This window comes from Chaetodon auriga, chromosome 3 (assembly GCF_051107435.1).
Source record: "Chaetodon auriga isolate fChaAug3 chromosome 3, fChaAug3.hap1, whole genome shotgun sequence".
In the NCBI taxonomy this organism is placed as follows: Eukaryota; Metazoa; Chordata; class Actinopteri; order Chaetodontiformes; family Chaetodontidae; genus Chaetodon; species Chaetodon auriga.
Genome location: NC_135076.1, coordinates 22584296 through 22600355, shown reverse-complemented (window position 1 = coordinate 22600355; position 16060 = coordinate 22584296). Strand labels below are relative to the sequence as shown.

At 43.5% G+C, this 16060-nt stretch overlaps 1 protein-coding gene across 1 annotated transcript in view; it reads left to right on the top strand.

Moving 5' to 3' along the window:
- hcn2b (hyperpolarization activated cyclic nucleotide-gated potassium channel 2b) overlaps nucleotides 1–16060 on the top strand; it is a 38009-nt gene extending 21949 nt beyond the window's left edge. The window contains exons 5-8 of the mRNA XM_076726914.1: nucleotides 6046–6192; nucleotides 6897–7137; nucleotides 10997–11161; nucleotides 14535–16060. Coding sequence (XP_076583029.1) covers nucleotides 6046–6192; nucleotides 6897–7137; nucleotides 10997–11161; nucleotides 14535–15505 — 1524 coding nt within the window. The 3' untranslated portion in view covers nucleotides 15506–16060. The remainder of the gene's footprint in view (nucleotides 1–6045; nucleotides 6193–6896; nucleotides 7138–10996; nucleotides 11162–14534) is intronic.

Sequence of the window (16060 nt, the reverse complement as noted above, 5' to 3'; positions counted from 1 at the left end):
ACGAAGCGATGATGTGGCCGGAGTTAAAGAGGCACTGACGTGTGAAGATGTTGTAGATGATGCCGTTTGCCTCTTTGTACACGTGTCTGCGGCTGTTCACACCATCTCCACAAACAATACAGTATAAATGAGGCGGTGGCGGCAGCTCAGCGGTCGTCCCCTCCTTCGTGCTGAGGTGACTGGTGCCTCCATCCCCTGTTTCTCCACTCTTCCCATCTCCAGCCCTCCCCTACTTCATCTGTCCATTCGTCCTTGACTGTTGGGCAACACACCATCTGCCAGCGGACACCGCACATGGACAGAGGGCATTAGCCATTATGTAACTACACTCCCAGTCCTCCTCCCCCATCACTTCCTCCCCCTCAATCACAATAGAGCAGAGTGTCCGAATAGTGTTGAGAGGAGGTAGATGTGACCCCTGTGGGCCTCTGGTTACGAGCAGTGATCCACTGAGCCTTGACACGTCAAACAGCGACTTCATAACCTGCACGATGACCTGACCCGGACAATCTGGCTCTCTGACACTTAGATTTGATAGATTAAACACATCAGCTAGAGACTGACAAAAAATAAAATTCGAGCTCAAGGTGCTCTTGCTTTTTCTGGACCTTTCAACCACATTTCATAATTGAAAGAGAGACAGAGAGACATTGAAAGCTCCAGAAACAGCCAATAAGTGGACCCTGAGTTAAGATTTTTCTATTGAAATGTGTTTGACTTAATCGCGTTTTCTTATATTGAAAAGAGTTTCGCCTGATTTCTCACTTTAGGCGACACTTTTCCATCCTCGTAGCCAGTACGTGTCGATTTATCTTTGTGATTATAGGTTCATTAATTATCCCAACAGGATAAGTTTTTGTCCAGATGACACTGGTGGAGTCCAGATGCCGCTGCCAACTCATTCATTCTCCGTGTCTCTGACCCCAGTGGTTGCTTTTTTGATGTTACCACTGTGGGCGTTCCTCATCTGCTTCTCCTTATCTACATTTTCTCTTTTATGTTTGGTTTATATACATCAAGACAAATGAATATGATGAAGGCAACATATCAATAATAAGTTCAAACACATCACACGTCTTCTCGTATGAACACTGTGAGCTTTTCTCGTCTCCTCTGACATGTTTTTCAGTCCCTCCGCGCCATCATCAACGCACACACTTGTAATGTGGTGAGTGTGTGCGCTCCTACTTGTGTGTGCCCGAGGGTGTGTTTATGTGTGCTCACATTTGTGTGTTTATTTCTGTGGGTCTGTGTGCTCTTCAGTCAACGAGCTAAAGGATGCTGCTAAAGTCAACTTGGGTTTTATACACACACAGACACACACGCACACACACACAGATATAAGACTTGTCATATCCTGAGCCCTGACGCTCAGTGACATGGCCCATTAATAGAAGGGCCAATTCAATTTCTCCCTTCCCTCTGTGGCAGCTTACAGTGACAGCCATGCATCACGCTTGCAAGCCACAAACTAGAGGCTTTATGTCCCATAAAAAACCTCCATGCTGCTTCGCCCTCTCCCCTTAACTAAGTCCACAGGCTGAGAGGAGCAGATTTGATATAAGTCATGTAATGCATTTGTTAGTTTTATACAAGTACTGCAGGGGGGTGTAAGTCCAGTTTTATCTGCATTCACGGTCACAACATCATGGGCACTGCATTATTAATACAGTTACTCCACAATAAGTGGAATTTGGAGAATATAAGTTCTGTAAACCTGGTTATAAACATGTTGGTTTGCTCATATATACGGGTTGTATGTCTTTTTATGTGTGTTTGTTGGCAGAGCATTGACTGACACCTGTCACCTGTCCCATCTTCCCCTTTGATATTCTCTCAAAATGCAACACTTGAGGGAGATGCATTTCAGCTTTGCTCCAACTGCGTCTCACTTGGCAGGTTTTTATTTTATTTTTTTGGAAACACGAGGCCTTTTGAGTCTCACGCCCATTCCACTGGCTTTGAGTGACATGGTCACTAATCTAAGTCTAATGCTGAGAAAATCAGAAAGTCAATAAAACCCAGCTCCTCCAACAAGCTCTTTAAAAGGAGCGAGGGAACGAGAGAGAAAGAGTTAGAGAGAGACGTCATTTCAGTTTAATTGAGACTGTCACACACTGAATTTCGAGGCAGGGAACATTTAATAGGAGCATCCAAGTTTATCCCCATGCTTGATTGAATGAGCTGGATACTCCGGGAGTCAGATGCATCTTTATTGGTACTGACACGTGGCGAGGAGTAAAATGACTTTCCTCCTGTTTTTGTTGTATTTGGTTTGTTAGTTCATTTTGCTGAATCCCATCTTACGTCCCAAATGAAAACAAAAGAAAATTCAGACTGTTGTTGCCTGGATTCTGTTAACCCTTTCAAGATGTGTTAGAAATCTGAAAAGATGGCTGAAAGTGACAACCTGTTAAGATTTTCATTTAGCGCTGCCGTGGCTTTTCATGCTCAATGAAGCGCGCTGAAGGCAATTAATTAAAACTGAATGAGATTCAAATACAAAATTGATTCGTGTCATAAAGAAAGAGATGCAGTAAATTGTTTTTGCAGATGTAATGTCATTATATGGTTCATTAAAGTAAGTGATCCACATAGGCTTTCATCTTGTGTGTAAGGATGTGCTGTTCTGCATGTATGTGCATGTAGTATTTATTTGTGCAGTATATAAATCACACTGGAGAACAAGAACAGGCTAAAAAAATTAGAAAAACAGGGAAAACCGTCTCTTCCACAGACGTTCTTACATAAAGTTTCTCCCTTTTGTAAGAATCAATCACAGCTTTATATCATGGAGAGAAAATCCCCCTGTAGAGGAACAAAATTAATGATGTCCTCCCACGACAGCCAGTATGTGCTGTATTAAGGATATTGTGATTTGCCGTGTCACCCAATCCACCAGGGTCAAGCCTCCATTTTCTTCTCCAACCCATATGTCACCTTACAGTGTGACAAAATGTAATTTCCTGGACAGCGAGCCATCCTATCCCATGCATGTGTCATCGACTGTTACAAGCAAGGTCACTGTCAGCGCCCCCGCTGGTCCTCCATACGTGGCGTGTCCTAATAAATCTTGACTGTCTGGTTAAGACTCACAGGGTGGAAAGTATCGGCACTCTAGGTAATGAAAGAATCAGATTCCTCTTGATTCATGTACACGCAGAGGCAGCTGAAGATAATCTTCTGTTATATTTACTGCACCGTTCCTACACCTCAGTCACTAAAACATCTGCTGGCCATCCAGTGGTTTAATGAGGTGCAGATCGGTGACAAATTAAAGGAAATAAAGTCATGAAAAAGTGTTGAGCCACCAGAAGCCTCCACTGACTCCTGACATACTGCAGAGCAGTGCTGCTGTAGGTCTATGTAAGATATGCTCTGATCAGTGTTTTCACTTGCAGAGGTGATCAGTCGGGTTGAGATGTGATGACTGTGGCAACAATAGCAGGGGCTCAGTGACCGGATGATACATACAGTGTTGGGAAAGAAATTGAAGTCAATTATTAGTCTCATTACTTAAAGTAAATAGCTGGTTGCATCACTCAGCTCCATCAGCATTAGCAGCTCTTCCATGTCATTGAGGCGCCCTCTAACCTTCCTGGCTGAGCAGTGGCTAACGTTAGCACGCCAGCTAAGAAGACACAGCATGTGAATCAGACCTCTTTCTCCCCCTTTGGTAGAAGCTAACAGCCTCCCACATTTAAAGCCACTGCGGCAAGCAGGTAGTTCATTGCTGAATTAGTCAATGACTGACTTTTGATCTTCTCAATTGGTTTTCCAGAAAATGCACTATAACATACATAAATATTGCAATGCACAATAGATGCACTGTGACAGAGGATTTTATCCATATGGCCTGGATGCATGGATGGATGAGCGTGAATTTCTCTTAACTGTCCACCTCTCTTTTTAGCTTGACAACCACTTTTGAGTTTATCAAACTGAGAGCTGAAATTATTTCATCAGCAAATTTCTGATTTTGTCTTTCTAACTTGCGGCTCTTCACTGGCATGAAAGCTGACAGCCGTGACAGCTCGAACATCAAAGGTGGAAAGCAAAAGAATTAGAACTCTGCTGATTAATTTAGACGTTGCAAAAACCACAGGTGCGCTGCAAACAACGACGGCTTCGCTTGACAGGGTGCAATCAATTTCTTTTTCACTGCCAGTAAGTGGCACTGTAAGAATTCAGAGTGTTATTACCCAAAGCTGTTTAGAAGAGCAGTTCTCATCCAGCCGTCACATTTGAGCCGCCGCGTCTTGTTGCATCTTTCCCAGTGTGGTGTTGGACTGGGGAGATTCTCCCTTGACCCCCTGCTAGAAATCTACTACTCATCCAATTGACAGTTTATTCCACAGGGGGATGACTCACACTGCTTAACACACACAAACACACACACTTGGGAGACCTTATGTAATGTTTTAAAGCCGCACCAACAACAGGGCCACGGGGACTTCTGACACAGAATTGATTTTTATTCTTTTGAAGATTTTGTTTTTAATTTTGGGTTTCTGTACAGTTAGTTTCCAGAGCGTGTTTCAGTTCAGTTTTATTGTTTAAAATGTTTATTTGTAGATTAGTTTTTATGAGTTTGAGTATTAGTTTTAGATTATTATTCTTATATAGGGCTCAGGGGTCAGACTTAAGCAGTTCAGAATTGGTTTTACAATACAAACACAACTCTTTGTGAATTGTTGTGTTGACAGATTTGACCAAACTGATTAAAACTGAAGGCATTTTCTGTATATTTTAATTTTTAGTTCAGTAAAATGTTTTTCACACCACCCGATTTTAGTTTTCCGTTTGGTTTCAGTTAACCGTCATCTTGCTTTGAGAAGCTGATTTATTCATATTGTTTCTGCTCATATATTTTGTAGCTTTTTCTTTTTACTTAATGAGATTTGGGCTTTTTTGTGTTTTTGCATCTTTCTGCATTTCTCGGTGTTTGGAGTCAGCTGCTGATATAACAGGAAGCTCTCTCGATGCCGGGGTCACCCATAATCACTTTTTCACCCTCAGGATGTTGTTGTGTGTATTTGTAAGGGTGTATTTTATTTATTTCTACAGGAAGGTGGTGACACGTGAAAACACATGCAATCCCCCATCGTCCTGGTATACATGAAACAAACCCCAAAGCCATTTTTTTTTTTGCCACGAATGGGGAATAATAGCAAGATTTATCCCGACTGACACTGTGCCATGCAATTCCATCTTACAAGAGAAGCCATAGAGTAGATGCCGTGGCTGCTGTTTTCACAGGGAATCCAGGCATGAAATGTGTTACGGAGCGTCATAATGAGTTGAGAGCAGTGGACATTCAGGCTGCATTTGTAGGTAAACAGAGGTGAATTTGTGATGGTGTGAATCACTTGGGTGAGAAAAATGCTGAAGACAGCCTCCATTTTCAGCTTCTTTTTTTTTTTTTTTCCGAGCAACATAATTATATATTTATCAAATCCAACATAAATAACAAAGATCATGCTTTCTCAGAATAGTAACTGTCTTTTTTTTTTTCTGTGGACAAGGGCCTTCACAGATTGTGGAAAAGTTGTTTCATGGAATCGAACAATGGTGATAATATTTTCTGTATATTTGTCCCTTCAAAATAAAGCATTTTGTACACCGCAACCACCAGAGAGAGACTCGGCGCGCTTAAGATGTACAATAGCGGCATCTTTCTTCTCTAAACACAGCAGAGCGTGATGAATCCTCATGGGCTTAACAGAGCTGTCATGTTTCCTCAACAGCTTCATCACAGCTTTCCTCTCATAGCTACGAGGTATAAATGGGTCACAGGATCGTCATGTTCACAGAGGTGTGCATCTTAATCAGGGCACACATGAGCGAGCCGGAGCTGATGATAACAGATACTGAGAAAAAGTTGTTTTGGAGTATAAACAAAGTGTGTAGTGAGATCAACATGATGCTGCAATTTAAGACAAACCTCTTCCTCACAATTAACAAAAGAGTCGCTGATCCTGTTTTCACTGATGCTTCTGTTTCTCCTCCACCGCCATCCCTCTCACGCCTCTCTCCATCCTCCAGTACAAACAAGTGGAGCAGTACATGTCGTTCCACAAACTGCCCGCCGACTTCCGGCAGAAAATCCACGACTACTACGAGCACAGGTACCAGGGCAAGATGTTTGATGAGGAGAGCATCCTGGAGGAGCTTAATGAGCCTCTGCGCGAGGTATGACACACACATCTCAACTGTCCACAGAGTAAATGGAGCAGGAAAAGTGCTCATCTATGGTCTTTTTGTCTGAAAAACACAACCTGATAGTTAAAAAAATGCCTCTATATCGATTTACAAATTAACTGCTCTCAATTTACTCACTCACTGGGCAATGAAGTCACCCGTTTTTACCAGTTTTCACTAAAAAAATGAATAGATTTTTAATGAACAGATGGGTAAGGAGTGATTTTCACATGCTTTTTATGTTCCCACGCAGCCTAAAGTTGTTTTTCCTGCTGCCAGCAGAAACAGTTTACCGCATTTTACAGTAAACAAGGTCCTCTTGCTTCAAGGACAGCTCAAAGTACGCTTCAGGTAACAGAAAATGAAGAGAGAAATAGGGAGGATACTCAAATGAGCTGTGCCAGGGTCTTTCAAGGTAATTAAAAAACAAAAATGGTTCATCGTGTACAAAGTGTTTGCAGTGGAAATGGTGCTTTTATTATCTGATTTTGAGAGTAAACAGCAGTTTGCAGGTACAAAAAGAAATTAATGAACTTAACCATCATGTGTTTACCTTGAATCCATCATGGAACCAGTTTTAGTTGATCTTATTCCTGAAATGTTAATGCAGAACACCCCAAAAACAAAAAAGCTGAATCTTAGCCTCCAGTTTCTATAACCGTCTGATGTCGACGCTGTTTCCTGTTACCCTTTAGGAAATCGTCAACTTCAACTGCCGTAAGCTGGTGGCCTCCATGCCGCTGTTTGCCAACGCTGATCCCAACTTTGTGACGGCCATGCTGACCAAACTGAGATTTGAAGTCTTCCAGCCCAGAGACTACATCGTCAGAGAGGGCACCATCGGCAAGAAGATGTACTTCATCCAGCACGGGGTGGTCAGCGTCCTGACCAAAGGAAACATCGGCATGAAGCTGATGGACGGCTCCTACTTCGGAGGTAAGTCACCGCCTCTGTCGCCTGAGGATCATCACTCACTGCTCTACTCTACTCTGTTCTATTCTACTGTGTTCTATTCTGTTTCCATATAGCATAACAGAATGCAACAGAACAGAGCAACATAATCAGACATCACAGAATTCAATTATTCACTAATTGAATAGAACAATAAGATAGAACAGTTCTGCTCTGTTCTGCCTGTCTTAGTATTCTATTTTATTCCATTCTATAACAGAACGGAGCGGAATTATAGGATAGAGATAATACACAGATAATATATATAGAATATAATAGAAAAGAATAGAACACGATGGAATAGAACAAGACATAAATGAATAGAATAGAACATACCAGAACAGTGCAGAATAGAGCAACATAGAAAATCTGTTCTGTTTTATTCTCTTTACAAATGTCATAACATAGTAGAACAGAACAGAGTAGAATATAACATAATCTAACATCACAGAATAACAGAATGAGATAGAACAGGTCTACTCTGCCTGCTCTTATTATTCTATTCTGTTCTACTCTATTCTATTCTATGCTTGCACTCATATGTTGTTTACTCTTTGAATCCCGACAGAATCCACTACAGTGATATCACAGATGTGTGTTTACTGTTTAAATAAGTCGTAGCAGCGAGCAGATGAAAAAAACAGCAGCACCCTGACATTTTACTTGGACTTCTCGTGCAGCCTTGCCTCACAGCCACGTCTGTCCCACTTTCCCCGGCTGTTGTTCCTCTATGGCTGTTTAAAAACATGTGGTGCCACTGCCGCTATCGCCACCCATAAACCCACACAGGCGTGCACCAACACACACCCACACGCTTTTGCAAGTCTCGTGGGTTGATGTGTTCGGGCTGCATTTTTAACATCCGGCAGCCCCTCGCAGCAGACCAGAGTTCACTGGCAGTAATGTTGATGTGCCAGCAGCCCGGGGCACAGCTGGAGCGCCGCAGATACACGGCACATGCACACACACACCATTATTAACAGCTAATTAGCACAGCACAATGGTGATGACGGGGCCGTTTGTAATGTCAAGCATAGACTGCTCAGAGTCATCCCTGCCGCCCGGGAGGAAATCACAGCTCACAGACTAAACTAGCGGTGGGCTTGGATTGGAGGGACAGCACGGTTTAACCACAGCAGTGCGGTGTGCGCGTCTGTGGTAAAATCACTCAATTAGTAAGTGGCAGGAAGCAGAGAGCGATGTTCTGCCGTTCACATTTCTCATCTGCAAACTTTGGCTGGATTGGCGTCGTTATTGTATTCACTGAACAGTTTCTATGGCTGTAAATGCAGCTGCAGCTTAGCCTTTGGCTGTTTTCTCAAAATTGCCGTCTGGCAGAACAATGCACCAGTTGTCCAGCCGCAGCCATCACATTACTTAGCATTTGCTCATGAAATAGCTGCTTGATCCTAAACTGGGTTTGGTGAGTTTTACAGTTGGTAGGTGTTAACCGCTGTCGTGACTGTTCTGGACTGCCAAAGCTTTCACAATATGTTGCCTCAAAGTCACGTTTTTGTCTGTAATTAAAATTATTAACCAATAACTTTTATTCATAGCAGTGCAGATGGAGGGGCTTCTGTAGTTAAGTGATTATTTATCAACGGGAATAGATTTTCAGAATATAGAAGAGGAGAATGAGGGAATGTGTTTCTGTTGGTACCCTAAGAAGGAGAAGGAGTTTCGCTGTGAACATATAAGGCAATGAAATTGTAAAGGAGAATTTTGGACATTATATTTTCCATTAATGGCAACAGGAATTCCCTTTACCCATCCTGGACTTTTCTGGATTTTTAATCGTGTTTGAGGACGACAGTTGCCCTATCCACGAGCTACAAATGGTTACCCTGTGGTTTGAACAGCTTTTTAATGCAGCCCTGCAGGTTTCATTAGTTATCCTCTCCCAGCACTTCCCACTAATGATGCTAAGCAATATGCAAATGGTTGTGTTATGGAAACCAGGAAGATCCCAAGTGACAATTTATGCAAGGATGTCTGGGGCATCTTGTGGAGAGTTTTTCCACAACTCTTACAAAACTGGAGCATCTGTAGTGCTTAAAACTGAACCTGTTTCGCAAACATGACACACTCATACACGTAAGAAAGGAAACTCCGAAACGTATTTCTAAAGTATGTCTGTGAGCAGAGCTTTAAACAGCACATCACACAGCTTTAACCTCCATCACAGCGGCTGACCACGAGGAGCATAACCACGAACAATAATCAGCAGAGCGTCTCTCTGAATAGTTTATTAATCATTAATCTACCCTGGATTTATAAATGTTGTATCAGATAGGAAGGAAACATGGTCACACTCGAGGTCGCATTTAAATAACCTCTGTTCAGTGAATGTATGTGGATGTACTGCATGCATCTGGTGAATGGAGACAGTGTGTGTGTTTATATGCAGGGGAAGACACTTAAAAGAATAGTTCATGGTTTTGGGAAATATACTTAGAATTTACTTTCTTTTCAAGAGTTAGACAAGAATATTGATTCCACTCTCATGTTTGTAAGGTACATATAAGGCTAGAGCTGCAGCCAGTTAGCTTAGCTTAGCATGAAGACTGGAAAAAAGGGGAAAACAGTTGCTTTGCTCATTCTGCAAGTAACAAAATCTGCTGTATCTGGTATATCTTGTTTATTTCATCAGTACAAAAAGCAAAGAGTAAAAATGACATATTATTGACTCGTCTCATCATCACGAGGTGGCAAAGTAACCATCAGAGATCCCAGGAAGTCACTCTTGTGAGCTTAATTTATTTTCCACTTTTGGACAGAGCCAGTGAAGCTATTTCCCCTGTTTCCAGTCTTTGTGCTGAGCTAAGCTAACCAGCTGCTGGCTTTACCTTCAAATTTAATGGACAGATATGAAAGAGGTACCAGTCTTATCTTAGCCTTATCAATCATACTCCCATCAAGACAGCTAGTGAGCGCACTTCCCAAATGTTGAACTATTCCTGGAACCTTGCGCAGTTACTTAGGCGTGTAATATTTCTTTTGCCCTTTAATGATATGCATCATTTGTCTCTTGAAGCCCTGCTGGTTTGTTTGCTTTGTGCTGGAGACACCGCAGTCGTGAACAGACAGCTACAGTCCATTCACAGCATACTGCCCCTATGCACACTCTTAATGGAGTCTCCTCGCGTTTTCGTTATTTTTCTCCCTTTTCCACAGAGAGTCAGGGAGGTCGACCTTTCAGGCAAGGGAAAAGGAGGGCATATGGTTGTCAAGACAACAGTCAGCCCCAGCTCATAGAAGAGGAAAGCTAGAGAGAAGAAGATACCAGGGAAAGGGATGGGGAACAACTAAATGTAATGAAGCTTGGCTGCACATCTCCAAATATAGAGTTTGCTCCTTTACACAGCTGTCAGTGCTGTGCCTGTGCTGAAGGAAATACTGAGTCTGACTGTTAGTGGGTCAGACTCACTACACACAAGTTCACGCATAAACCAATTTCATTCTGATAGAATGAAAGAGTTTGGTACAGCCCAGACTTTGGAAAGCTCAGTGAGTGCAAATATTTAAACACTGTCAGGTGACTGAAAGTTTGGGCCAAAGTGTCCTGATAAAATCTAAATAATGGCACATACAGTATCCTAAAAGAGTTTTTTTTTCTACCTAATTAGCTTTGAATTACACAGTAGTAGAAGAATCTTCCTTACTAAGAGTTAAGACAAGCAAACAGAACCAGGCAAAGACAACTTTTAACCATCTTCAGACTGCTCAACAAATCCCTCCTCATTTATAGCGTCTCTGTTCTTTTCTCTGTCACTGTCTGACACCCTGAAATCTGCCATCATATGATCTGGCCCTCCCTCGTCTGGTCTCTCTCTCACCCCATCAGAGATCTGTCTGCTGACCCGTGGCAGACGGACGGCCAGCGTGCGAGCGGACACCTACTGTCGCCTGTACTCTCTCTCTGTGGACAATTTCAATGAGGTGCTGGAGGAGTATCCCATGATGAGGAGGGCCTTTGAGACGGTTGCCATTGACAGATTGGACAGGATAGGTAAGACGTCCACCTTGATATTGTTTTAACAATGCAGTACAATATAACATGGTGGCGTTAATTGGTGTGTAAAGGTGTTCAATGTTCATGTCATGTATCCAAACCTTAAGACCAAATCTCTGTCCACTCAACGAGCTCACGTGAGTCCAGTTTTTAAGCCTCTGATCATGTCTTTAGAACTAAATTACAAAATATAACAAATGAATCTTTCCCTCCAGACCTAACAATGGTCTTGGAGATTTACTCACAGATGATTAGCATCGCGCTTCACTGAAAAAAAGCCACAGGTATGGTGTCTTCATAAGCACATGAGTCACTCACGAGATGAAATGAGGCATAAGGAAAATGTATTCATTCATTAATGTGATGTCTCTGTCAAAACGCTGCACTGTCTGACAGCTGTGATGTAATGTATGGATGATCCCCACAGGGACGATGTGTATGAAGGAGAGCAGTCGAGGATGAAAACGCATTCATGGCTGTCAATCATTTATTATATAGTTTGTGGAGTGTAAATTTGTCCTGACATTTGAGTGCTTGCTGTGAATATCTGTCATTTTAGAAAACAGCTCTTTAACATACATGACACTTGTGAATATCATGGCAGAAACTGCAATATCACCTTTCGTACCTCTGTACTCTCTCCAGATGAATTCACTGTTTTGTTAAAATGATTGCTTAGCAGTGACTGTCTCAAGATCTTTGCATGCAGAAACACACACACACACACACACACAAACATGCACAGAGACAGCTTTGTCTTAGCGAAGCCTTGGAAGCCCCGTGTTAACAAGCAAACAGAACCATGTTATTTTTATGCTGATGTCACACCCCCCGTCACATGACCACACTTCACATGTTTACAAAAGCCCTGCATCCGCCACCTGCCAGCTGTTGCCATAGCAGCCAGATTCCACACATGAGCAGCCTTCAGTCAGTCAGCTCACATATTTGGAGGGAGACTGACATGTCTGCTTTAGGACCTAACCAACCAAATATTCCCAGTGGGCTCCGTGTGCACTTGATGAATACTAACCACTAATTGTTCTTTTGTTTTGCTTTGTCAACAGTTTTAGTCAGGATCAAACAATCCAGGGCTACCAGAAGCTTTATTAAGAATATGAATATAAATGTAAATACAGACTTGCAAATCATGACACAAGCTTTTGTTCCTTTTAAGAGTTAAGGATGCTTGTTGGATGTTAAAATCCAGTGCAATCCAATGCTTGAAATGTCAATTTTTTATTTTTTTTCTAAAACTGAAATCTTTAGCTTCAGTCACATCTAAGATTTTTGTTGAGCACCTGTGAGCAGGAATGTATATTTACGATCAGTTCAACCTGATTGATTAGACCTGACTGCACAGGCAGCCATCCATACATACATTCTCACAAAAACAGTCTCAGACCTGTGAGCCATTCCCACATAGAGAAGGGCTAATCCCTTGTCTGTTGTCTTCATACTCTTAATGCATCAAATTTGAAACACAGTGTCAGATAAGATCAGCAGAGGAAGCTGCATATCAGCGCCTTAAGGGGGGATGGAGGCGTTACTTGGTAATGAATAGGCATTGCTGTAAAAGCAACAACACAACAGATGTGTGCGTTCTGCAAATAAGGCACCTTCAGCTTCCCAGCTGCTTTGATCTCAAAAGGGATCTGACCTCTAAAAGGCTCCATAACCCCCAGTGATGCTCTGCAATGGCACCTGAGAAAACTTGTGTGCCTACCTTCCTATCAGGTGGCGCTTGCCCTGTTCACTCACCCTGAGGTGCCATTGGCAAGTTGTTGTCACCCCTGTGTGTCACCTGTAGAATCTGCCATCCATGAGTGCCCAAGATGGCCACTCGGCTGGTGCCACCAGGAAGAGGCAGACACTCTTGATCTACCAGTTTCTAGCCTCGTCAGGAGGAAGCATACCAAGAACAACCACTGCCATTTAAGCAAGAACTCAAACATTACTGACAGGCTTTTCCAGGATGCAGCACAGCGTCATCTGCAACCTCCGTCAGTCCACAGTTGGAACCCCTGCAACATGTTAGGAGAACACAGGAGGCATCGCAGTCTGGATCTACCTCCTCCTCCTGGCCAGGCGTCTGACAGTGTTAGAGAGGAAAATGTTCATCACCAGCTTTTTAGACTTCTTTGTTTCATGGGAATCACTCAGGCTGTTGTGCTGACTAACAACCTTGCTTTCTTGTCAGCTCTCTAGACCGCCTGCTGCGTCAGAGAACTAAGCTGACTGCTAGTGACAGTAGTGCAGAAGAGCAATATACTACTAAAGTTTCCCACATGCACACATCCTGTGACTTCACTGGCTGTGACCGAGTTTGTCCTCAAGGTACAGCAGATGGTGGGTCATCTGGGTTCAGCAACGACAGCCAACAAGCAGCTGAAATCTTGTCTTTGGTCCCAACCTTCTTGCCCAGCAGCGCTTGTTGAGCAGAGAGCTGCTCTGACTGACCTTTACAGTCATCGTCATCATTGGCTCACTGCTCCAGACATTCCAACATTTCAGCCCTCCCATCAGCTGGGTACAAGTCTGGAGAAGCTTAGAGTGCCAACCCTATCTGTCCTGTACAGTAAAGATTGGAGGAAAAGGGGTGTTGCCCAACACACTACAGCATCTCTGAAGGAAAAATCTAATAAAACAAACAGCTGACGTATTGAGGGTTCGTCTGCCATTACTTACCTCTCTTCACATGTCAAAGCAATTGATTCATGGGTTAGAAAGAATTAATCCCTTCTGGGTTCCTTCTCTTGCATCATCAAGAAGAAAGATGTCTCTGTTACCTCCTCCATCACCCATTCTGGTCATCATGTCAGAGAGGAGGAACTTGTAAATTCAACTGTCAGCAGGTTTCAGGCACAACGGTCTCTAACATGCTCATCTTAATTATGTGACAGCGGTGAGAAGCCAGTACATCCATAGACATAGAAGCACAAATAAACAAATGCTTTGGCAATAGACATGGTCTCTTTCATACTGTCAGCACTGAGGTGACTCTGCAAAAACTCTGGCTGGCAAAAACACTGGCCAATCCCCATAACAGAGAATCAGTGCAGAAAGATAAGATGCTCTCTATTTTTCTCCCTATCTGTGTGTGTGTGTGTGTCAGTGATGGATTGTGTGTGTGCAGAAAACGTCAGATAGTCCCATATATATATCTACTGTGGCCAGGAATAGAATAAAAGCTAAAGGTAAACAGTAAAGCTGTTATTTCTATGTCTTGAAAAACTTAAGTGATATTAAGAGAAGGTATGGTACTGCAAGAACAAACTTCACTTGTACAACTGAGGCTGGTTTTTCTTTCTTGCAACTAATAGCAACTACTTCAGCAACAATGCTACTTTCTGTGTCCATGTCATTGCAGGCAAGAAAAACTCAATCCTGATGCACAAAGTTCAGCATGATCTGAACTCAGGTGTTTTCAACAACCGTGAGAATGAGATGATCCAGGAGATAGTTAAATACGATCGGGAGATGGTTCAGCAAGTTGATGTTCCACGACCGCGGGCCATGTCCATGACGCCTCCTCTGCATGGTGGGATCTTTACTCATCCAGGTTCCTCCACCCAGCCCCAGAATTCAGCAATTGCCAGTCTGCAGCAGGCTGTAGCCATGAACTTTTGTCCCCCCATGCAAGGGAACTCAGTGGGAATGGGAAACCTGCAGTCCCCCAAGATGGTGAGGAGATTCCAGGTGATCGAAAGTGTATCCAGCCCTGTCTCAGCCTCTCCACTGCAGTCTCAGTTCCTTGCGTCTGGTGCCTTTGCTCCTATCCTGTCCAGCCCCCCTGTCCAGAGCCCACTGGCAGTTGGAGGACGATCATTCCAGTATGGATCCAGTGCACTAGCTGGTCCCACCTCAGGCTCCCAGCTTTCTCTTGCCCAGCAGCACATAGTCAGCCCTGCCCACCGGCCCAGCACGCATAAGAGTACCCATTCCTTGCAAATGGGGAGTCTGAGCCAAGATGCCAGGTCAATGTCAGCCTCTCAGCCCTCACTGCCTCATGAGGGGGTGCAACCAGGTGCCCCTAGTCCACCCCAGTCTACCAGAGTCTCCTCCACTTCTATTGGACCCCCTCAGACCCCATCAGGTCACACAGGCGTCCGGGGCGGCATACCACCTAGGGTGGTACTCCCCCACCAGATGTCTGTGGGTGCCTTCCCTGTACCAACCCTGCCCGGTTCTCTGCAGGGTTTTGGGGCTGGTGCAGGGCTGGCAGTAGGGGGTGTGGGAACAGGGCTGGGGGACTCGGGACTACCCAAGAAGGACTCTATAGTGAGCATCCCCGAGACAGACCACATCAAAGTCAGATCCAGGCTGTCCTCAAACTTGTGATCTTAATTAAATCTTCTGGAGGAGTGACTCAATGAGGGGCTTGACTGCAGGAACATGGGAGGGAGGGGGGTCTTTCTCCTACAGTTCCTCCTCTCTCGACCCACTCCAGTTTGACTATCCGAATGTATGACTGTTGAGTGAGTGGCAGCAGGGAGAATCTGCGAGGAGACTGTTCTAACATAATAAAGCCTGTATGTTGACGTTTGAATCTGCAGCATCGAGACGTTTCTATTCACAGACCATAGTAGTTGCACAGAACAGTAGTGGTAAAGTAGCATCGTCCATGTCCAACTCCTTTGTTTACTGTATCTCACAGCATAGTCAACACCATAGGGGTACATCCGCTTCATTATCCTTTCATTCACCTCATTTAATGCAAATTTGGGCTCGGATGGGACTAAAAGAAAATCAGGGACCTACTTCAGATATCAGAAGTTGGCACTTTAATGGGGTTTAAATAGTGTCTACCACATTTTGTCAGTTGGCTGGCTGTAAAATACAATACGAAGATATATTACTTGTGGTTTCCTAAAATGTCATAAAAAGTTTGAACGT